Here is a 21,918-nt window from a genome sequence, read left to right as displayed (position 1 = left end):
AAGGAGGGTTTAGAGAGCCTGTTTCTGGAAAACTGGAAATCTAGCCATGTGGGTCCAGTCCCCTAGGTGACTTTCTTCTACTGCCGCTTCCGGTTCGCGCTGCCAGAGCTCTAAGACCTCCTGCCCGGGATTGCAGCCGCTTCTCCATCCCTCCCCCATCACTCCCCAGAGGGGCTATTTCTGAGCCAGGAAGGCCACCCAAGGTAGTGACACCCCTTCAGCTTGCTTCTGATGTCCCTCTACTGATGCCCCAGGGCCTGTGTTGTGTGACGGCTCTTTGAACACTCATTTGGAAGAGCAGCGGCCCCCACCCCTTTTCCCCCCACCCAGAGAGCTGGGCCTGCAGCGGAGGGTGGATGCCTGGCTAGCTATGCTTTCCCGTCTCTCTGGTTTCCTGGTACCCCTTCCAGGTGGTCCCAGCATGCTCCACCTGACATGGGACAATGGGTGGCTTCCTTTGGCAAAACTAAGTAACAAAGTGGTGTCCTCAGCGTGACTGACTCCGCCCGCTGGCGGAGGAGTCTGTCCTTGGGGGTTCTCAGGAATCTGAAGGAGATGAAAGTGTGGGCGCCAAGAATGGGCGGACACAGAGAATCGGAAAAGGCCACGTTTATTCCAGTGTTGTTGGGGGAAACGAGCGCTTTGCACAGCAATTCTAAAACTCGTAGCTCTCCTTTGCTGAAGCAGTGTGAGCCCACTGCAGGCCAGGCCAACCACTAAATGGGCGAGTGGAGGAGAGGCCCACTGCTCAGGCCTTCCTGTCATTCCACTGGGACACACGGGTCTCCGGGGGGGCCCGGCGGAACCACTCGGACCAGGAGCCATCATAGATGGCCACATCAGGCTTGCCGCAGAGGTAGGCCGCCAGGGCAATGTGGCAGGCGGTGACACCCTTCCGGCATGTGGCGATGAGCGGCTTTGCGAGGTCTACCTTCTTGTCCTCGAACATGGCACGGAGCATCTCTGGGCTCTTCTCCAAGCCGTCCTCTGTCAGGAAGTCCATGAATGGCATGTTGGTCGAGCCGCGGATGTGGCCCGGATCCAGTCCTGGGCAGGGGCAGATGACAAAGGGAAGGACAGTGTTAGGAAGGCATGGGGTGGGGAGGGCGGTAAGTGGGGCCTGGAGGCCGCAAGCAGCCATGGCTCTCAGGATAGGGGGTTTTGCAAACAAAAATAACATCTATGCTCTTCTCAGATCTTGATTTATTCCTGGACCTACCTATAGTCAATGCTGATGACTTAAGACAAAATGTGCCCCCAAAACATGCCTTGAAGTAGAAATGTCCAAAATCATACCTGCTGGAGAGAATGGGGATATGAGTTTCAGCTCTACCATTTACTAACCTTTACCTTGCTCAAATTGCTTCATTTCTCTGAACCTCAGTTTTCTCACCTGTAAAGTGGGCTGAGTGGTGCAGACCCATCTCATAAGATTGTTCAGACAGCAAATGAGACGATTAATGTGATTGCTACGTGCTGTGCCAACTACTGAGAACACAGCCCTGGCTGTCTGGGAGAGTATGGTCTAGATGGAAGCTAGATGATAAACAGATAACCACATAATTCATTATTAGGTCCGTCTATTTTACAGATGAATACACCGAGGTTTGCAAGATGAAATGTCCCCCCTAAGGCCACACAGGGAGGTAAAGGCAGACCCAGGATTACACGGAGTCACCGGGTTTTCTGTTAATCACACAGCTGTGGAAACAGCGTGTGATTTGGTGTGGACATAAGTTCAAATCCCAGCTCTGCCACTTCCCAACAAGTGACCTTAAGCAAGTCACATCAGATCTCTGAGCCTGTTTGCCCATTAGTAAATGGGAAAGAGTAGTCACAGGTGTCAGGGCTGTTGTCAGGAGTAAGGCACTGACTGCTGAGGCTGGCCCACCCCTCTGGTGCTGTCACTCCCACCATTTCCCATGCACCCCTGGAGGTAGGTGAGACTGGGGGCAATGTGGTCCGTCTCCTCAGGCCCCTCCTAGCAACCCTGAGAGGCTTGGATGGAAGCAGAATGGGGGTCTAGGCTGACTTTGGGGTTCATTCCAAAACTGTGTACCCAGTGCATCCCCTCTGCCAATTCTGGCTTCAGAAAAGCCAACAAGTTGGGCAAAATGGACTGGGCCACAGCCAGAGCTTGTGTCACCCGCAGGGCCAAGACCTGGTCTAGCACCCAGCACGCCTATGTCAGTCCTTTATTCCTCAAGCACCCCACACCCTGGCAGACTGGGCACTAGGAGTGGGGCCCGAGATAGGTTTGGGCACCACGTTGGGCTCCCCTTCCTCCAAAATTCCCCACGGCCCCATTAAACCTGGACTGTGGGGCAGGGGAGAACCACGGTGGGCAGCACAGAGAGGGGATGTGACTGCAGTGACCAGGGCACACACTGGGGCAGTGTGCAGCCACCAGGCCCTGCACTGAGTGACACCACGAGATAACCCCGCCTACCTCACAGGCTTGTGGGGAAGTCAGCGACTGTAGTTAAAAGCCCCTAAGGACCCTGGGCACACAGTAGGTGTGCAATCAATCGTGCCAGCAACATCACACTCCCGTCACCCAAGCTCAGAGGATTCCGAAATCCGCTGGCACGAGTCCAGAGTTCCTTAAATTGAATAGATTCCCCAACTTATAAAATTATAGCGATTTCTTCCTGTGGAGGTTTCACCTTTTTGTCTGGAAACTTTAATCTGAGATCGGATGTGTGCTGACCCTCCCAATGAGGAACAAACAAGTCATCTGTTGGCTTCAAGGGTGTTGTTCTTTGCCAAGAAACCCAGCTTTAAAATGTTCGGGATCCATGCAGTGGGCTGGATTTAGTGCATTTAAAAGCACAAGCATTTGTTGAGTTCTGAATGCTGTTTTTCTCTCTCCACCCCATGAAACAGCTTCATTGTTTTCTTCTGATTATATAAAAGGCACCTCTTCGGAGTGAAGTCAGGGGGTGTTCTGCAGACCCTGGCCTCCCACACTAGGCCAGCCTTGAGAGGTGGGGTGCTGCTTTAGAGCTCTGCCAGCCAGTGAGGGCTCAGGGTTTGTCGGAGGAATTTAAATGAGCAGGAACTGACTGCCTGTGTGTGGGGAGCACAGGATGAACCTGACACTGAGAACCCCGGAGAACAGCCAACTGGACAAAAGGCTGGGGGGGAGGGGGGGGCGCAGAAGCTCCTGTTGCTCTTCTCTGAAGTCCAGCTCCAGCTGCACGCTCGGCTTTCCCTCCCCCCAGACCACATGCCACCACGCTCATAACCTCTGGTGTTAGGCCCCCAAACAGTGAGTTATCTCAAGAGCTTTATCGTCCTGAACCCTCACAAAGCAGGGGAGATTATCCTCCTGGCACTTATGGGGAGCCCGGGCTCACAGGTGAGGTAACTTGCTCCAGGACACACAGCACACATGATGAGAAGGGAAGTCAGGTCTGCCTGTATTCTTTAAACCACTCTGAACCTTCCTGGAACAGGGGGCTGAGGCAGGGGGCTGGACGGGACGACCTCTCATAGTCCTCAACTGCGCAGAGGTCTGGGACTCTGTGTTCCAGCTTTGGCCAAGAAGACACCAGTCAAGTTGCTGAGACTGCTGGTAAGTGTGGGTTTTCAAGGCCAGGAAAACCTGTTTGGCTCTTTCTTGATTTCTTCCTAAAGACACTAAGGAATGCAGTGCAGGCAGACCCAGGGGGTAGCCCCCAACCCTGACCACTGGGAGGCAGCACAGCACCCTCCAGCCTCCTCCTACCCCAGGCCCCCCCGCCCTGTGAGGGAGACACAGGCAGAGGGGCCACCAGAACACCGCAGAGCTGGGACCTATCCTCCCAGTCCCCGTGTTTGCTTACACGCAGTGTAAGGAAACAGCCCCACTTTGATGCTCGGCGACTGAGGTCAAGTCTTGGCCACTCTGCCTCGTTAAAGCGGTCACTGCTCCCTTTCCCCAACTCCAAAGTGAGACCAATTCCGCCTGCCTCCCTGTGCAGGGCTGCTGTAGGTGTCAAGAAGAATATAGACAGAGTAGACATTTACAAATAAAAGTGCTTATTAAGAGCCAAAGGCCTCCTTCTTCACCCTCACTTACCCACCCCACCCCCCAACCCCACCAGGGGAGAGGAAAAGAGAATAAGGTTGATAAAGACACTAAAGCAGGATCAATTCCCACCTCTGTTGTCTCCCTGCCCCCAAGCTCCTATAAGGTGAGCAGTGTTTTCATTACCGAGAAAGGTTCAGAGGTGAAGGGACTTACTCATAGCCACACCTAGGTACCACCCCAGGATATAAACTCAGGTGCCTGACTCTCACCTTGTGCCCCTTTACACACAGGACCAAAGGAACTGGGAGCACAAAACTGAGGCTAGAGGGGAAGTTGCTTGCCTAAGGTCCGCAGGAAGTGGCTGTCAGGTTTCTAAGGCCCTGCTTCCAGCTTCCCCGGGGGGGGGGGGGGGGGGGGGGGGGGGGGTCACTCCTTCTAGGGAGTCCAGGGCCTGCCACCCACATTCCCTGGGCTTTACATCTGGACTGCAGAGCCAGAGTCCACCGGCTGCCTCCCTGATCCCACCCCAAGCTGACGACCATGAACTCAGCAGAGACTCTGGGCCTTTGTGTCTCCAAAATGTCTTGGACGTGAGGCCATCAAAAAGCCTCTCAGAAACTGAGGGAGGGGAGTGCCACGTCCTCCATCCTTCCTGGATGGCCCTGACCTTTGCACAGTTCCTCACCCTTCTCTAAATACCCATCCAGGTAATGCTGCATTTAAATGAATACGCCCCAGATGGGAAGGGCTGACATGATTCTTCTCGTTTTATAAGGGAGCAATTGGATTGAGATCGCACCACAAAGAAAAGGACTGATTTCACTAGGATCAAGCTCGCTGGGCTCCAGATGGGATCTGGAGGAGGAGGGAGTAAGGTCACAGAAAGGAGGAGGGATTTGAGAATTCAGGGCCCCCAGAAGTATTACCAGCAGCAGGCCCTTTCCCCTCTCCGAGCCTCAGTGTCCTTATCTCTAAAATGGGAGTGAGGAGACGAGGTCTGGCATCTGGAAACTTTCCCTTCACTTATTCTCATGTTGCATCGGGGCAAAGCTGGAAAACAGTGAGGGGAACAACTCCACGTTCCTCCCCCAGTGGTGGCCTAGGTCCCAAGGAGAAAAGGTGTCTTGAACAAGGCCAAGAGGGGGTTGTGGGAGTTCTGTGTCAGGAATTTCTGGAAGGTGCCAAACAAACTTGAATCTTCAACTCCAGACCTTCCGAGAGCAAGCTGGACAAGGAAAACATGGGGCCTGGAAAAAACCACGATGGGGAGGGCAGAGCACTGCGTTTTCCTGGCTCTATCTAGCCCTGTGGCCTTGACCCACCCATTCCTCTGTGTACCTCAATGTCCCTTCTGTCCGATGAGGTGACCTGTCAGGACCTCCAGCTGACAGGTCTCTGTGAAAGGAGAAAACAGCTTTCACAGAGTTTTCTCTCCAGAGGCACAGATAGGAAGAAATAAATATTTTTCAACAAGTTAGGCAAAATGTTGCACAAGAGTTAGGTTCTACAGAGGCGCCCTGACCAAGGACAGAGCCACTGCCCAGGAGATGTCAGCCACTGATGAAGAGGCCTCAGGACAGCCTGTTCCACGAGAGACCCCAAGCAGTGAGGTCCCGGCCACTAGAGGTATCCAGGCAAGGGATGGAGGGCGCCCAGCAGGAGTAATGGTGAGACCTCTGGTCTGTTAGGAGGTTCTAGAACTCGGCATTTCCTCTCCTGAGACTACCCCCACCCCCAGCAGCATGGAATCCTCCAGACCACCCCGTCATCCACAGGAGAAGGACTCACACGCCATCTCCCTGCTCATACCTAGTGGAGGAGGCTCTCTTCTGGCCCTGCAAGGTGGGGGTGGGCAAAAAGGCAGCGCATGCTGGTTTGGAGCACTGGTTTGATACTAGGCAGTGCTGGGTTCAAATCCTGAGCCTGCCACTTAACTGAGCAAGTAACTTAATATCCTGGCAGCTCAGTTTCCTCCCCTCTAAAATGGGAATATTAAGGCTTGTTGGATGAGAACATGCAATGTCAAGTGCTTAGCGTGCAACGGCAGCTGCTGTTACAGCTCTGCAGACAGGCTGCAGCTGTTTGGAAAGGTCAGGAGGCCTGGGAGAGCTGGAGGGAGAGGGGTGCTGGGGGAAGGGCACTGTTAACGTCTAGAAGGGTTGCTGGTGAAACAGAGGCCCTGAGAGCTGTGTCCTTGAGAGGCTTTTGTACAGTTGTGCATGTGTGGGCTCGTGAACATACCTTTGGGCGTGTGGAGAAGCTAGTGCCTGGGCATGGGTGTGGGGTGGACATGTCACCAGTCACCTGTGTTGAGGCCATCCCATATGGAGGCTGGGTTGCCTATTACATAGCACGTAGCTATAGGAAGACACATGGAGGTCCTGACACGTCAGAGCCTTTAGGTTTGGCTCTATCCTCTCACTTTCCAGATGGAAGACTGAGGCCTACATACGGGGGGACTGAGGGCAAAACCTGAAGAGGATCCCATACATCCTTACTCCCCAGGGACCATCCACCCACTGGGACACCTACCTACGGCATCTGGCTCCGGCTCTGTGCCCAGGTACCGCCCTTGGGACCTTGAATCCACCAGCTGGAACCTCTTCGATTGGAGGTTCTCCAGCACTTGCTCGTAGGTTTTGAGTAGGGAGCGGTCAAGTGTGGCTTTGAAGACTGCCGGTTCTGGGCGTGAGGGCTCAGATGTCACCGGGTGGCCCTCCTTCAGCCAGTTCCGGAAGCCGCCATTGAGCACGGACACTGTGCGGTGGCCAAACACACGGAACATCCACCAGACTCGCGGCGCGTAGAAGCTGCCCAGTTGGTCCCCATCATACACCACCACGTGCGTGTCGTTGCTGATGCCCAGGCGGCCCACGTAGTCTGCGAAGACCGCCTCGCTGGGCAACATCATTTCGTAGGGTGACGACTTATCCTTGCACTCCTCTATATCAAAGAAGGAGGCTCCTGGCACATGGCGCTCTAGATACTCCTTGCGGGCCTCCCGGGTGCCTGGTGAGTACCAGGAGGCGTCCAGTACCCGCAGGCCAGGCCCTAGCCTTCCAGCTCGGACAGTCTCCGCCAGCCACTTAGTGGAGACCAACGCCCGGTAGAGCACCTGATGAACCATGGTTTCAACTCTAAGCGTCACCTGGCGCGGATAGGAACCGGGAAAAAGCCAAGCATGAGGATCGTGTGTGCGGCGCGATGGGGCGTGGGGAGGAGGAGCTTTTCCCCACCGAACACCTCGGATTGGCGTGTTTATAGCAAACCAGACCGGCTGGGGCGTGCAGTGGGTTAGGTCTGCGGATTCCCTAAGGAAAGCCTGCTCCGCCCCGCCCACCTCCTGGCTCCCACGCACGAAAGCTTTCGAGCCGCAAGATCTTCTGAGGACTCCAGGGGGGAGTTGGCTCTAGAAGTTGCAAAACTCGCCCTCTAGATCCTGTTAGAAAATAGCAGCGAAAATATACTCAGGAAAGGGGAGATGGCATCTTGGGCTTAGAATCCCCTTTCCTGGGAGGGCAGGGGAGTGAGTGCGTGGGGGAGGGTTCGCTGGGGCCCTGCACACGTTCCGGCCCGCTCTTCTTGTCTAGCAAACCCTCCTGTGGTTTCTCGGCAGCCGGGGCTCGGCAGCCGGGGCTCGCCAGTCCCCCGGATGACCGAGTCCAGCCCCCGCTGGGTACCCTCTGCCCCAGCGGATCAGGGCTTTTCAGGGCATCGCGCTCGCCCTCGCCGCGGGGACCCTACCCTGAGTCGCAGATGGCCCGACCGGCGGGCGGCCCAAGTCCCGAGAGGCCCGGGCGCTGGCCGCCGCCCCCACCCTGCCACACTTACTCGCCCTCGCCGCCGCCCAGGTGGCGCCCGCCCCTGCCCGCTGGAGAACTTGGCGGTTTAAACCCGGAGCCCGCAACACCCTGGTCGGTCTGAACCATCGCGCTGCCGGCCGCGGGGGGACCGCGCACCGCCGGTCTTGGCCCCTCACTGCCTGCCGCCCAGCCGCGGCAGCCCCCGGGCATCACCCGGCGCACAGCTCCTCTCAAACCCTCGAGGACCCGCTGGGGACACCTGGCGGCACGAGGGCAGCGTGGGGCGGGACTTGGCGGCGCAGGAGGCCCCCAGGCTCCGCCAGTGGAAGGCGCGGGCAGCGGCGGCTCCGAGTGGCCGTGGCGGTGGGCTGTGCCCGAGTCTCCTCCCTTTGGCTGTCCGCAGGTTGGTGGCGGGAGGAGGGGACAGCTGCGGGCGCGGGGAGGGGGCACCTTGTGGCGGGGGCCATGGCCAAGGCCGGAAGCCCGGAGCCCAAGACCAGGGTAACTGCTGCGGCGTCGCGCTTGATTTCTTTTGGGGGAGGTCAATAGTTGGGGTGCGCGGCGCTGGGCTCCCCCGCAGTGCCTGAGCGGAGGAGGGGGCTGCAATCTGGGAGGAAAGGAGCACTCTGGAATTTGCCCTAAGGATGGCTGCCTGCAGCAGCATGGGACGCCCTGCAGGGTGGGGTCGGGGTCAGTGGCGGTTGGGGAGCCGTGGGTAGGGCCTGGGGGGCCGCCTGATGCCACTAAAGACGGTGGAAGGGAGAGAGGAGGACTAATAAAACCTGACAGAGAAGAGGCCAGGAAGAGGCCGACTGACCCCGAGGTGCCGGGAGGAGAAACTGGCAAAGAACTTGCTGGGGTGAAATGAAACTAACATTTGTCAGGGCCTGCTTGGTGAAGCACTTGCTCCTGCGGGTGTTACTTAGTTCCCCCAACAATCCTGCGGAGCAGGCCAGAAACTTATATAAAGACCAGAGAGAGAGGCCGGGTGTTGTTGAGGCCAGGCTGTGTTAGATCTGAAGCCCACGTGGCCCCGGCTGCTTTTGTTTACCTTGCCAATCTCCTCCTGAAGCCTCATACTTTTAAAAATAATTGCCCTTGTTTTTAATTTGTTAGTTTACATCATTTAATTTTTAACAACGGCGGTGTTTAACAACCAGTTGGCATAATTCTTAAAAGACTAACTGGTTCCTGCAAGCTGATGGGATAGCGCTGCCCTACTCAGCTTCTGCATATGCTATTATTAAACATGCCTGGAATGCTTTTCTCATCCCCCTTTAAAACTTCGATTTATTCTAAAATAATTGTATTCTCGTAGAAAGTTGCAAGAATTCATACTTTGATAAGCATTTACTCATGGAATCCTCTGAGCAGTGCTTTGCAATGGGGACACCAGGAAGGGTACCAGGAAGGATGGAGCTGGGGGAAGTCCTTGAGGAATGCCCAGTCTGACTGGAGCCCTGCTCTTCCAGGGCCCACCCCACCCCAGATGGCAGCTTAGGGCTCACACTTCTCCTAGTGCAGAATGTACTTTGCTGAGATGGGCTTGGGGGTGCCTGTCCTGGAGCCCTTCACTCCCAGAGCACCCCCAGCTACACTGGTCCAGGCCTCCCAAGCACACAGGGACCTAGGCCCCGCCCTTCAGTCCTAGGCCCCGCCCTTCAGTCCTAGGCCCTCCTCAACCTCCCAGCCCTTTGTGAGAACTGCCAATCCAGGAGGGAGGGAGGAGCAGGATGACCTCAGACCTCTGAAGTCCCACCCAATCCTGAAATTCTTAGATTCTAGATATGCTGATGTTGGTTCAAAGACCATCGATGAGTGTAACTTTTATCAAGCTGTTTTTAATGATTATTAAAACTAGCCATATACAGTGCATCATGATGGCCTTTTACATTCATTTAATATTCTCTAAAAGAGGTGAGGCTTGGAAGCTCCATTGTATGAAATGGAAACGGGCCAGGGAGCCTAACACGCGCACCCTCAGGTAACTTATTAAGGTGCAGAGTGGGATTTGCACTGGTGGGGTGGGGGCGGGGTCTGACTCCCAAACCATGGTTGTTTCACTCTAAATGGAGTGAGGGAGCCCCAAGAATGGTAGAGGGCAGGGGCTATTGTGATTCAAAAATAGGGTCTTCACGAAGGGGCATCCCTCATTATCTAGCTCTGGGGTAACCCACAGACACTGACATTGCCCCTTAGCCAAAGCCCCCCTAGCAGCCTCCTCATCCCGAAGGTCAAACTGGTTTCCAGGGCCCCTGAAAAAGTCAAATCAGTTTGGATTTCCCTCTCCTCTAGGAAGACTTCTCACCCCTTCTGCTCCCACCCCCATCTGAGCCAGTGGCCCCCTCTGCTCACACTGAACTCCAGACTTTGCTCAATTACACTGTTTCTCAAGTAGGCCTGTGGCCTGTCTTTGTCGAGGGCCTGGCAAAGTCAAGAGTTTCTCAGTATCCAGCACAGGGCCTAACCGTGTGAACAAAGTGGTTCCTCAACGCCAGCCACACACGAGAGTTTGGGAGGGGGCTGGCACAAGGTAGCACAGGACTCCTCAGTCCCTGGTCATCACTGACCTGGAGCTGGGGAGGACGTCCAGCCTCAGGAGTTCAAATCTGGCTTCATATCCAGAGGCTTCCCCTGACCACCTCTGTGACCCATTACTGAGGGCTGTGATGCTTAGCTTGTGGCCTGGCCCACAGGGCCCTCCCCCAAATGCTTGTTCTCTACCTCTCCCTCCCCCTCCATGGCTGGCGTGCATGTAATGGTTGTGCCCTGCACTGGGGATACACAGCTGAGGAGGTATGGGGGGCTGACCTGCCGCTCACATTCCAGCCATGTGCCCTGATGGGGTCTCTGCCTTTGCCTGGCAGAAGGGGCGCCCTTCTCCAACCTGCACAAAGCCACCTAATGGACTAGGGGCTGCTTGCACAGGGGCTCAGAGTATTGGGAGCGGTTCAGCCCTGGAAGGTTATGGGCTGACATGTCACAGTGGGCTGGTACACCTGCAGCTGCTGGCCCACAGAGGACTGCAGGGAAGAGAGAGAGGCACTAAGTTACTGTTGCTGCTGCCACAAGAAGGTCCAGATAGAAAGGTCAGACTCAGGTGGCAAAATCTGACTGCCGGACTCCCAGAGCCTGCACAGTGCGTGCATGTCAATGAGAAGTCTGGATTCTGGAGTCAGGCTGTCTAGTGTGCAGCCTGGGGCTACCACTTCTCAGCTGTTGACCCTTGTCAAGTTAGTGCACGTCCATGAGGCTCCCTGGCCCGGTCCAAACAGTGAGAATAATACCCAACCTCTTGAGGGCACTCACTCAACAAATACTGGAGAGCCTGCCTGTTCTAAGGTATCATGAGGGTTAAATGGTGCACAGCAAGGACCGGGGAGATTCCAGCTACTCTTCCTATTAGGCTGCTTATGTAAATGATGAATGAGTGAGTTTCACCAGGGACCATCCTTGGTTTGCAAGTGAAGCTGGGTGCATCTTAGGAAGAGCTAAGTCTTTTGCCCCTGCAGGGCCTTCCCCTGCTCCAGCCCTCTTCCTACCTGTGCCCCATCACCAGTAAGCCCTGGTGAAGGGCCCGGCCTGGCCCTCTCCAGCGGTCATGGTCATTTGGGCACTCTGTGCTGGGCGTATGTTCTGGTGGGGGAGGGAAGGGGAAGGGAGTCCCGGGTGACCGAAGTCTGCACCTGGGTTCACCGCGGGTTTTCTGCGTTCTCTGGACTCTGCCCGACCTGGGCTCCACCTCCCCCACCCCCACCCCCGGCCCCGGCCCTGCCCCTGCCCCTGCCCCTGTCGCAGTCCCAGCCTGGTGCGGGCGTTTCCCGCCCCCCGGCCAGCCTCTTCCTTGATTCCCTCCTGACACTCCTTGTCCTACAGGACTGCAGCCCCAGTATCGCCGCCGCCGCCATGGCCCCGCAGCAGCTCTTCCGCGCGCTGGTGTCGGCCAGTTGGGTGGCCGAGGCGCTGCGGGCTCCGCGCGCAGGGCAGCCACTACAGCTGCTTGATGCCTCCTGGTACCTGCCCAAGTTGGGCCGCGACGGGCGTCGCGAGTTCGACGAGCGCCACATCCCGGGCGCCGCCTTCTTCGACATCGACCAGTGCAGCGACCGCACGTCGCCCTACGACCACATGCTGCCCAGCGCGGCGCAGTTCGCCGAGTACGTGGGCCACCTGGGCGTGGGCGCCGCCACCCACGTCGTAGTCTACGACGCAAGCGATCAGGGCCTGTACTCGGCGCCACGAGTCTGGTGGATGTTCCGCGCCTTCGGCCACCGCGCGGTGTCGCTGCTCGAAGGCGGCCTCCGCAACTGGCTGCGCCAGGGCCTCCCGCTGAGCTCGGAAAAGAGCCGCCTGGTACCCACCGAGTTCCGCGCTGCGCTGGACCCCGCCTTCGTCAAGACGTATGAGGACATCAAGGAGAACCTCGAATCCCGGCGCTTCCAGGTGGTGGACGCCCGGGCCGCCGGCCGGTTCCGGGGCACTGAGCCTGAGCCTCGAGATGGTAACTGCGCCGGGCAAAGGGACTGGGAGGACCCCCCACTTCCCTCCCCTCCTCCGGGCTTGGGGTCAGGAGCACCCTGGGCACTGCCCTTGCCTTTAAGGGACACTGTATGAGGTCGGGGTTGGGGATTTGGTTTCTAGTCGCCTCACTCTCTGAGCCCCACTGGCTTTATTCCTAACGTGGGGGCCAGCATTACCTGTGCTTGGGGCAGTGATTAACCTAAATTTGTCGGGAACCCAGGGTTTCCCGTATAAGTTTGAAAACCCAAGCAGCCTCACCCCACTATTCTGGGTGTAAGGGTCACTGCAGAATAGGAGGGGTGGTAGCCAGGCAGTTTGGGAGAAGCCCCAGAGAGGTGAGGCCTGATCAGGTCTACGCCTAAATCCCTGAGGGTAATGGAGTCTGGGAGAGGACACTGAGGCAGCCGAGTGAAGGGAAGTCCCTCCAAAGCTGGCAGAGGGTAGGAGAGACGGGGAACTACATAGAGGTTGCTTCCCCAGAGTGGGGCAGACACTGAATAGAGGGTGGTTGCTGGCCTGGCTTGGGACAGGGCCTTCTGCCTGGGGCTGGATTCCCCAGGCAAGGGGCCTACAGGGTAGCCCTGTATGAGGCATTGGGTGGTCCCCACAAAGCAGGTGAGTCAGTGGCTACTTGATGTGAGCTTTTTAATGATCCCGCAAGGTGGCTGCCATCACCATAAAGATGAGGAAATGGAGCCTTAGAATGGCAACCTTGCCCTAGATGTCAGGAAGCAGCCCAGACAAGAGTTGAACTCCGGAGCCTGTACATTTAATGTCAGTGAGCAGCCAGAAAGTCCCCAGCCATTCCTTTTGTGCCTGCTTCAGGGAGGCTATAAGGAACTTGCCACTTCCTCTAGGAAGCTCTCCCTGAATGGCACTTCCATGCCCCCGAATCTGGTTTGGTGCTTTTCTGTGGTAGCAGAGCTGCTAGGACTCACCCTGTCCTGGCACTGTTTTGAATGGCCTGAGGGCAAGGACACCGTGCCTTACAGTGCATTCTGAAGCTAACCCACTACCTGGCACAGAGTTGATGCCTCAAAGAGGTTTGGTAAATGCAGAAGGTCCCTGGCACATGGAACCCTGCAGAGCAATGTTGACATTAGGTCAAACCATATGAAACTGCTGATATCCAACCATTTTTTAACCTGCCTAGGTGGCAATTTCATGCAGTTCAGCCTAGTAGGGATGCCACCTTAAGCCTATTGGGTCCTTTAGCGTAGCCCCTGGGGAGTAGAAGGGTGGGGACAGGGAGTGGAGCAACACAGGGCAGCAAGCTGGAGCCAGACCTGGGTTCCGAGCCCTGCCCCAGGTCGCACAGACCAGCTGTGTGACACCTGGCAGGTCATCTAATCTCTGAACTGGAGCTTCTGCTTGTGTGAAGTGGGAACAGAACATAGAACTTAAAGGATGTGGTGAGGGTCAAATGGCAAATGGCAGCAAGTGTGCAAAGCACTCCGTTCCGTGTTGGCACACACAGGATACACTCAAGAAATGGGAAGTGATATAATTAACGTGTCCTTCTCTGGTTATAGCTCTTTACAGAGGTGCTTTGCTCGTCGTGCAATGTGAGACGGGAGCTACACCTAGCAGGCCCGTTGTCAAGGTGGACCGAGCTGATCCACGCACATGTAAAGGCTGCATCTGAACCAGTGCAGAATGTCACTGTTCTCAGCATTCCCACTCCGCAGCCTGAGGCCTGGCCAAGTGTGTAAATTTGCCACATCGCTCTGGCAGGGAGAGGAAACCTGTTTTGCTCAGCGGGGTTCAAGGCACGGGGACAGCCCTGCTGTACAGTAACCAACCTGGGTTGAGAGCTTGCTCTGCTGCCTGCTCTGGGATGGTCTCTACATAATGTCTCTGACTGAGCCGTTTCTGCGACTGTTAAGTGAGAATTGTGTGATGCAGTCCCACCTCTCCATGGCCTTGGAGTGCTGTCCTTACACAAAGTCCCGTAACAGTGTCACCCCACTGTGGGGGGAAACTGAGGCAGAAGCCACCCTAGAGTCCCAATGGCTGAGATTTGAGTCATTGCCTGTGAGGGTGTATTTTGTGGCCACATTTCCGTCCTCATAGTGAAAATAGGAATATTAGTGACACCTGCCTAATAGGGGGGTGGTGACAACAAAATAAACAGTGGTGAAAAACGAAACAGGTGTTGGGAGCCCTGGGGAAGTTTGTGGAGATGTAGGTAAAGGGACGACCGTCTTAATGAGTGGTTCTCCAGCCTTGCCCAGGTTCTTTGGAAAATGGAAGCCTGATTTCCCCTTGTCCTGTCCGAGCTCTAAGTCTTATCCAGGCCTGCTAACATGTGCCCATTCCCCTGGGTTTCCCCTTGGGCCTTGGCCTTCCCACTGCATAGGCTTTTGCCACGATGACCTTTAATCCCTCTAAGCACCATGCTAGTTATTCGCTGTCCTCTAGGAGCCCCTCTGCCTGGGATGCTCCCAGCCTCCATGGCCCCGACCCCTCTACCTGGCCAAATCCTACTCACCTTTCAGGGCCTTGTCAGAGAAGCTTTCCTGACCTCTCCCCATCTAGGCAGTGAGGTCCTGGGGCCTCTCTACCCCTACTAACTTGGGCAAGTCAGTCTCAGTCTCCTCATTTGTACAAAAGGGAGGGCAGTAATTTCTGTCCCGTGTTTTGAGGAAGATTAAAGAAGAAAATGCAGAGCTCAGAACAGTGCCAGGTACAAAGTCGGCACTTAATCATGCCAGCTATTATCATCTATGCTGTGCACCACACAGTAGGGCCTTTTGGTAACACCCATCATACTTGTAATTATTCAGTTATTGTCAGTCTGCCCTGCCAGATCCAAACTCCTTGACTGCAAGACCCGTCCCCAGGTCTTATTTATCTTTGTTGCTCCAGGGCACATAGTCTGTCATCAGGAAACCGGGGGCAGTGTGCTCTGGTGGGCTCTGAGTCTTGGGGTTCACATTCCAGCCAACAATTTGCTAGATGCACGACCTTGGGCAGTACTAAACTTCAGCTCCTCCGTCTGTAAAATGGGACGGCCTGTAAATCGTGCGTGGGTTTCCAGTTGTGAGGACCACATGCGATGGTGCTTATCAGGGGTGTAGCCCCACGGCTGCGTGAGAGGCTGTCAAGAGCACAGCGGCCATTCCATGGCCCTTGTATTTGTTCCCTCCGCTCCTGCTGCAGGCATCGAACCTGGCCATATCCCCGGCACTGTGAACATCCCCTTCACGGACTTCCTGACGGAGGCAGGCTTGGAGAAGAGTCCCGAGGAGATCCGCCACCTGTTCCAGGACAAGAAAGTGGACTTATCCCAGCCACTGGTGGCCACGTGTGGCTCCGGCGTCACAGCCTGCCATGTGGCACTGGGGGCCTACCTCTGCGGCAAGCCCGACGTGGCCATCTATGACGGTGCCTGGGTGGAGTGGTACATGCGTGCCCAGCCTGAGGAAGTCATCTCCGAGGGCCGGGGGAAGACCCGCTGAAGCTGAGCAGGACATGACACAGGAAGCTCAGACAACGCCTGGCCACCAGCTGTGCCTAGCCTGTTTGTTCTGATGCTGCTTTGACCAGGAGAGCGTTTCTTCCTCCAACTCAGGTGGCACATAGGACAACATCCCAGAGGCCAGGAGTTCCGTTGACTCATGGGCTCCCAGTGGAGGCAGGAGAGAAGGTGGTGGTGGGCACGGGGAAGGGTTGCTGCCCACATGATGCTGAGCTGGGCCCCACCTCCCTTCTGTTTTACCGTTGAGAAAATAAAACAGCCAAGTGCTAAATGCTTCTAATTGGGGCTGCCTCAGTTTCCTAAGGAGCCAGTGTCTCTGGCATGCCCAGCAAAGGGAGCTCCGTGGAACCTGAGGGTCTTGGGGATCCTGTCCCTGCCTCTGAGCAGTGCTGGGGCCCCAGAGCCCTTTCATTCCTGTAACCAGAATGCCCCCAGCAAACCATCTTCCACCCTGTAATGCTGGTGGTTTCGCTTCTGGCTTCCAGGCTATTTAAGGTGAATCTTGCCATGCTATGTCTGGAGTCTCATCCAAAGTCCCCAGTGGGTAGGCAGTACATCTCATTTCCAGACAGAAAAGGGTTCAAAACGTAATAGGAGTCTGACGAGGCCTGTCCCAGCCCATCAGGATGTACTGGAAAAGGGCTAAGTTTAGCCAAATTGGAGGACAATCTAATTTTAGACTCTAGGAGTCCGCATTTGGAGGCTGGACTCTGGAACTGCCAGGGGGTGGGCAGACCCACGGGGTCCATCTTTTCTGCTCTAGGAGAACCTCTTCCCCCAGGCTTCCTGACGGTAGGGGCTCTCTTCTCCTCCCTCTGGCTTTGTCCTCTGTGCAGAGGTGGACAGAAGTATGTGAGAAGGCCCCACATTCTTGGGTCACCCCTCCACATCTTCAAGGCCCCTCTCAGTGGCAAAGGGCCAGTGTCAGCCAGTATCGGGAGGGATCCTAGAAGGAAAAAAAAAAACAGGAACAGTACAGTGACTTTCCCAAGGTCACTCGATGGATTTACGAGAGCCAGGAATAGACCCAGATTTCCTGGCTCTGAATTTACTCTTTTTTCACCTATAACCGCACCACATTTCCTCTGATGATGCTGAGTCATCTCCCAAGTCCACGGGGGGGGGGGGGGGGTAGAGGGGGGGAGCCAACAGGACAGAATCCCGGCTTTCTGAATAAGAGCTCTAAAGTAAGTCCCAATCTCGCTGAGCCTCAGCTTCCTCATCTGCAAAAGGGGAATAATACATACTTCGGAAGAAGGCATTTCAGACAAGGACCAACCAAGATCCCATGTTTTTAGCTCAGGGTTTCTCAACCTCAGCACATTTGGGCCAGATAATCCGTGGTTCTGGGACTGTCCTGTGCTCTGTGGGCTATTTAGCAGCATTCCTGGTCACTACCCACTAGATGCCAGTGGACCTGCTCAGTTGTGACAACCAAAAACATCTCCAGATGTGACCAAATTTCCCCTGCAGGGCAAAAATCACCCCCAGTTGAGAGCCACTGCTGCAGGAGCAAATAACACAGTTGACCAGAGTCATCAGGAACCGTGTAGACAGGGGTCCCAAAATGGAGGAAGCCCTTCCCTTGGAGACTAAATTTAGCAGCTGAGAAACTTTCCTTTCATGCTGGTCTCAGACAAACTTCCTTTTCTCTCCCAGGAATGCCCTTGCCTCTTCAAGGAGAGGGGTTTGTTTACAAATATATGTAAGGTTCTGATCTGGCTTCTGTCTCAGCTACCCTATGCAAGGCTGCCTGGCTTTGGATGCACTGCTGAGCCTCTCTGAGCCTCGGTTTCTTCATGTTTAAAATGGGAATAATTGTACTTTCCTTGAGCAATATGGGGATTAAATGAGAATCCATAGAAACTGTTTAGCTTGGTGCCTGGCATGGAGTAAATGTCAAGTGTTACTGTTATTTTTTCTAGGATTTTATTTATTTAGCCTGTTGAGTGCCTCCTGTACTTCCAATACTGGGGGAGAGAGAGCAACGAATATGAAAATTGTGTTCCTGCACTGGAGAAGCTTCCCAACCAGGGAGGAAAAACAGATCCATCGGGTCCTATTTCCAGAGAGAAGGTAGTAGTATGAGATGATCTACATTTCACAAATGAGTAAAACAAGCTCAGAGAGGTTGAGTGATTTGCCTAAGGGCACACAGCTAGTTCAAGAAAGGAGCCTAACGAATTAGAATTCTCAGGGTAGGAGCCTCTCCAATGGGTCTCATCTGCAGTGGTTTTCCAAATTCAAGGATCCAGGGGAGAATGGAGTGTAACTCAGGATTTGGAAACACATGCAATGTGGAAGATAACCATGAGGAGACACCTGGAGCTGTGGGATTTAAGCAAGGGGGTTTGGTTAGGCTCCTGCCTTTCTAGGATTCTCAGAACTTGGGTTGAACTTTGCAGGAGCTGGCTGGGAATAAGCCATGGTACCTGAAATCTCAATGGCTTTGTTTCACCACTCAGGCCGCCCTGAGTTCCACCTTGCCTTCTGCAAACCTGAATTCCCATAATAATTAACCACTCACTACAGGGGCCCAGCCTTTGCCAGAGCCCGTCCCACTCACCCACCCACCCCACCTACCCCTTGTGTTCCAGGCAGGAACTTGCAACACCAGACATGAGGATGATGAAATTTTTGTCCATTCGGCAAATATTTGCTGAGCACCCCATCTGTGTCAGGGACAGTAGGAAGTTTCCCAACTTTAACCAGCTGCACTGGAAGGTGGCCATTCCCTGGATCATTCCCTCGAGGGAACACGGCCCAGAGGAAGCCCCCAACCCCACACACCATGGGATCAAATCTACATCAGGCCCCAGAAGGTCTGCTGTCCAGACTTCCAGCTGGGGCCTCAATTATCTCCTCTGAAAAAGGGAGCAAACTCAGCTCTGCCATGCACAGGGTGGGTGTGATGTCACATAAGGTAAAGCTCAAAACAACATAAGTAAGGTGTCACTCCTACTGGAATAACCCCAACTATGTAAGCAGAATGGAGCTCTATTATCCTTAACTCATGGCGAATGAGTCATTTGGGAGGAAATGAAGTTTTCAGGTTAACTGAAGCTTTAAAATTTTAAGCACTCAAATTTTTAACATATTAACCTATTAGGGGGTGGAACATGGTACCTGAAATCTCAATGGCTTTGTTTCACCACTTTTTTACACAGTGATACCTTCAGAGGCTGTTTGCCCCTGAACTAAATGGCCCCAATTGATGTGTCTTTCCAGTACATAACCACACGGAACAGGGGAGAACTAATGGGATAACTTCTCCCACCTACCCAAGTAACTCTTGTACATGAAATTTGGGCTATTTTGACTATATATCCTCAGTCAAAAGACAAAATAAAACAACAAAAGCCCTGGAAATAAATACTGAACTCTTGTTATTAGTTTGTTTTTCAGTGTTATGGGTTGCTAATGACAAAACTAGGACTTAAAATATATTGCAGATAGGAAACTGACATTCTCCCTATCGGAGAGGAAAAACAAAGATGGAAAGGGAGAAAGCTAGAAAGAAATCTGTGGTGCTGGGTTGGAATGGGAGGTACCAGTGTGAGCTCAGGATTTCTAAGATAGATATAGAAATAAATACAGTGAGTGTGTGTGTGTGTGTGTGTGTGTGTGTGTGTGTCCTGAGAGGACCTAGAAGCAATGTCCCCTAGTGCAATGAAACTCCCTAGTGTTCAGATCTTGCTTCTACATACCATTATCCACCAAAAGGAACTGGAGCTGCTGGGCAGGGAAAGTATAATGTGAGCCTGGATCTTTTTGCTGTGCCAGAAACTAAGGAAGTGCTCCAAGAGTGCTGGGGACGTGTCGAAAGGATACAGGAGCCAGGAGGGGGGGAGTCGGAAATTATTATGTAACAGATACAGGTTTCAGTTTTTCAAGATGAAAAGGGACGGGGGTGATGGTATCACAACAGTGTGAAGGTACTTAATGCCACTGAACTTTACACTTAAAATGGTTAAGATGGTGTCAAGAAAAATAATCTTGTCCTCTCAGGTTCGTGCTTGGGGGCCTGCAAATTAAACTGACAAAAGAAATTAGCAAGAGAAAAGCCAAGTTTGACATTTCGTGTGTGTGTGTGTGTGTGTGTGTGTGTACACACACGGTTGGTGCAAAAGTCATTGCAGTTTAAAAGATTAAAATAATTGCAAAAACCACAAAATCCACAATGACTTTTGCACCAACCTAATACAAACATACATACATATACGTATACACACATATATATGGGAGTTCACAAAGAAATGTGACTCAAGGAGGGAATTTGGGCTTATATACCATTTTAGTAAGGGACAGGGAGGGGAGAAGAGCACTTTGAGGAAAACAAATGACTCCCTAATAGGGGAAGAGGAAAAGGGCACTTACGGAAAACAAATTATCATACTTTTAGGAAAAATAAATGGGGCCTTAGGAGACTAGATGGGAGATATGATAATTTTGTGACAATATTTCTTTAGACGTGGTTCAGACTTCCAGGCCCCAGTGATAAGAATCAGTCTCTCCTGGTGGCTCCTGGAGAGTCTTATGACAATAAAGTTCTTTTGAATTCTTTTAGGAGTCTGCTTTTAGGCTGATAAAGGAGTTCAGGGGGAAAAAAATCTATTGTCATATGCCTTCAGCTCAAAATATTGTTTTATGCCACAGTGGTGTATTCTGGACCACTTCAATGTAAATTTTATGTTAGTGGACTCAGCAGACGCAGCTGTGCAAGGTGAACCTGTCCGTGGGGAGCATGTGGCTTCCGGGAGACCAGCTGAGGACCTGGGTGAAGAGAAATGACTTGGAGCTGTCCAGAAGGGATTAATGCATGAGGGCGGTGGCGTGGGGTGGGAGGAGGGTGGGCAGGGAGATCCAATAGAGGTGGTCATTGAGGGGGTGTCCCAGGCAGCCAACCAGAAGGGGCCTTGGCCAGGAAGGAAACTGCAGTGTGAGCCACTCCAAGCAATGGGGGCTCCAAAGAACCCTCAGAGCAATCGTCCAGGGGAAAAACCAAGCCAGCCTGGATCATTGCTCTGGCCAGAGCAAAGCTACACCAGACGACATGGGCACCAGGCAAAGAAAATCTTTCCTTTCTTCTCCCACCCTCATCCCCCGCTGGCCATGGAGCAACCCAGGTGAGGGAGTGTGGAGGCGCAGGAGGGAAATCTGGGGGCCGGGAAAGCCCACAGACCACCCCCAGTGTTCCTCCTCTGTAAAATGAGGGTTAGAGTCGCATCTCTCTGTTGGGTTAGGATTAAAAAAGAACCCATGGAAGTACTTGGCGCAGAGCCAGGCCCATGGAAGTGCTCGTAAATTTCTGGCAGCAAGGGCAGGGGTCCAAGGTGCCCCAGGGGTCTGGCAGTAGATTTTTGGTTGAAGCTTGATCATGGATCCCTAATTTAGGCTATGGAATGACATCCACAGGAGCCAGAGGGATGTTTGCCTGGAAAAGTGGGGTACCTGGAGGAGGCTCGTAAGAGCTGGCTGTCAGGACATCAGTCCCCCTGAGTTAAGCTTCTGAAAGGGGAACCAACAGGAGCAGATGGACCACCTGGGCAAGGGTGCGGCGCAGGAGGCTCCCCAAGGCACCCGCCAGGCTGGTGCTTCCCCTGCTGGTGGAGCCCAATCGCTAGCTACACTCCAGTAGGGTCAGGAGTGGCCTGGGAATCCAGAGCCCCGACCCCCTGGTTGAATAGAACAGGGGCCAGGCTGAGGAGGACCAGCAGAGACCCAGGCTGGGGCAGCATCACTGCCACCCCAACTACAGAGGTTATGTAACTAGCCAGATGTCTCACAGCCAGGGAGCCGTGCAGCAGAGATCCAAACACTGCACCACAGGCCTCTGGAATATTTCTGGCTGGTCGGAACACACTCTTTGACCGGATATGTCTATTTCTCTCCACGGGTGACCTGAAAAGGTGCTGCTCTAGAACCAACAAGGTAACCTCTACAAGGTAAGAGGTAGAACTGATGACTAAGGCAGTGATAGGATTGGATTTGATATAAAGAACAACAATCAAAAGAAAAAAGTCAACATCTATTTAGAATGTTCTGACATTCCGAACTTGGGGAGAAAGAGGACTGAATCCAAAACGCCCAGCAGGGAT

General features: G+C 53.9%; 2 protein-coding genes across 4 annotated transcripts; one reads left to right on the top strand and one right to left on the bottom strand.

The window, feature by feature from the left end:
- Nucleotides 1-592: 592 nt before the first annotated feature.
- On the bottom strand, nt 593-7,959 carry TST (thiosulfate sulfurtransferase). Of its 2 annotated transcripts, XM_033117927.1 has the most exons (3): nt 7,847-7,959; nt 6,548-7,163; nt 593-1,047 (listed from the first exon to the last, which is right to left on the bottom strand). In XM_033117927.1, exons 2-3 carry the CDS (start codon nt 7,140-7,142, stop codon nt 749-751), a joined length of 894 nt encoding a protein of 297 aa, XP_032973818.1. In that variant the 5' UTR covers nt 7,143-7,163; nt 7,847-7,959; the 3' UTR covers nt 593-748. The 2 variants fall into 2 exon arrangements, with proteins under 2 accessions (XP_032973818.1, XP_032973817.1); XM_033117926.1 differs by lacking the exon at nt 7,847-7,959 and having other exon boundaries at nt 6,548-7,840.
- Nucleotides 7,960-8,079: 120 nt separating this feature from the next.
- Nucleotides 8,080-16,100, top strand: MPST (mercaptopyruvate sulfurtransferase). 2 transcript variants are annotated; one of them, XM_033117925.1, is made up of 3 exons: nt 8,080-8,221; nt 11,695-12,319; nt 15,502-16,100. In XM_033117925.1, exons 2-3 carry the CDS (start codon nt 11,725-11,727, stop codon nt 15,798-15,800), a joined length of 894 nt encoding a protein of 297 aa, XP_032973816.1. In that variant the 5' UTR covers nt 8,080-8,221; nt 11,695-11,724; the 3' UTR covers nt 15,801-16,100. The 2 variants fall into 2 exon arrangements, with proteins under 2 accessions (XP_032973816.1, XP_032973815.1); XM_033117924.1 differs by having other exon boundaries at nt 8,208-8,319.
- The last annotated feature ends 5,818 nt before the right edge of the window (nt 16,101-21,918 follow it).

This window comes from Rhinolophus ferrumequinum, chromosome 10 (genome assembly GCF_004115265.2).
Source record: "Rhinolophus ferrumequinum isolate MPI-CBG mRhiFer1 chromosome 10, mRhiFer1_v1.p, whole genome shotgun sequence".
NCBI lineage: Eukaryota > Metazoa > Chordata > Mammalia > Chiroptera > Rhinolophidae > Rhinolophus > Rhinolophus ferrumequinum.
The sequence above is the reverse complement of the archived record's forward strand: the minus strand, read 5'-3'. Positions and strand labels throughout refer to the sequence as shown.

Coding starts and splice junctions, on each gene's coding strand:
- TST (XM_033117927.1), bottom strand. CDS start 7,142: ATGGTTCATCAGGTGCTCTACCGGGCGTTGGTCTCCACTAAGTGGCTG. Junction 1,048..6,547: donor GCCGGAGCCAGATGCCGTAG/GTAGGTGTCCCA, acceptor GCCCCTGCCCAG/GACTGGATCCGGGCCACATC.
- MPST (XM_033117924.1), top strand. CDS start 8,284: ATGGCCAAGGCCGGAAGCCCGGAGCCCAAGACCAGG. Junction 8,320..11,694: donor GCCCGGAGCCCAAGACCAGG/GTAACTGCTGCG, acceptor CTTGTCCTACAG/GACTGCAGCCCCAGTATCGC. Junction 12,320..15,501: donor TGAGCCTGAGCCTCGAGATG/GTAACTGCGCCG, acceptor CTCCTGCTGCAG/GCATCGAACCTGGCCATATC.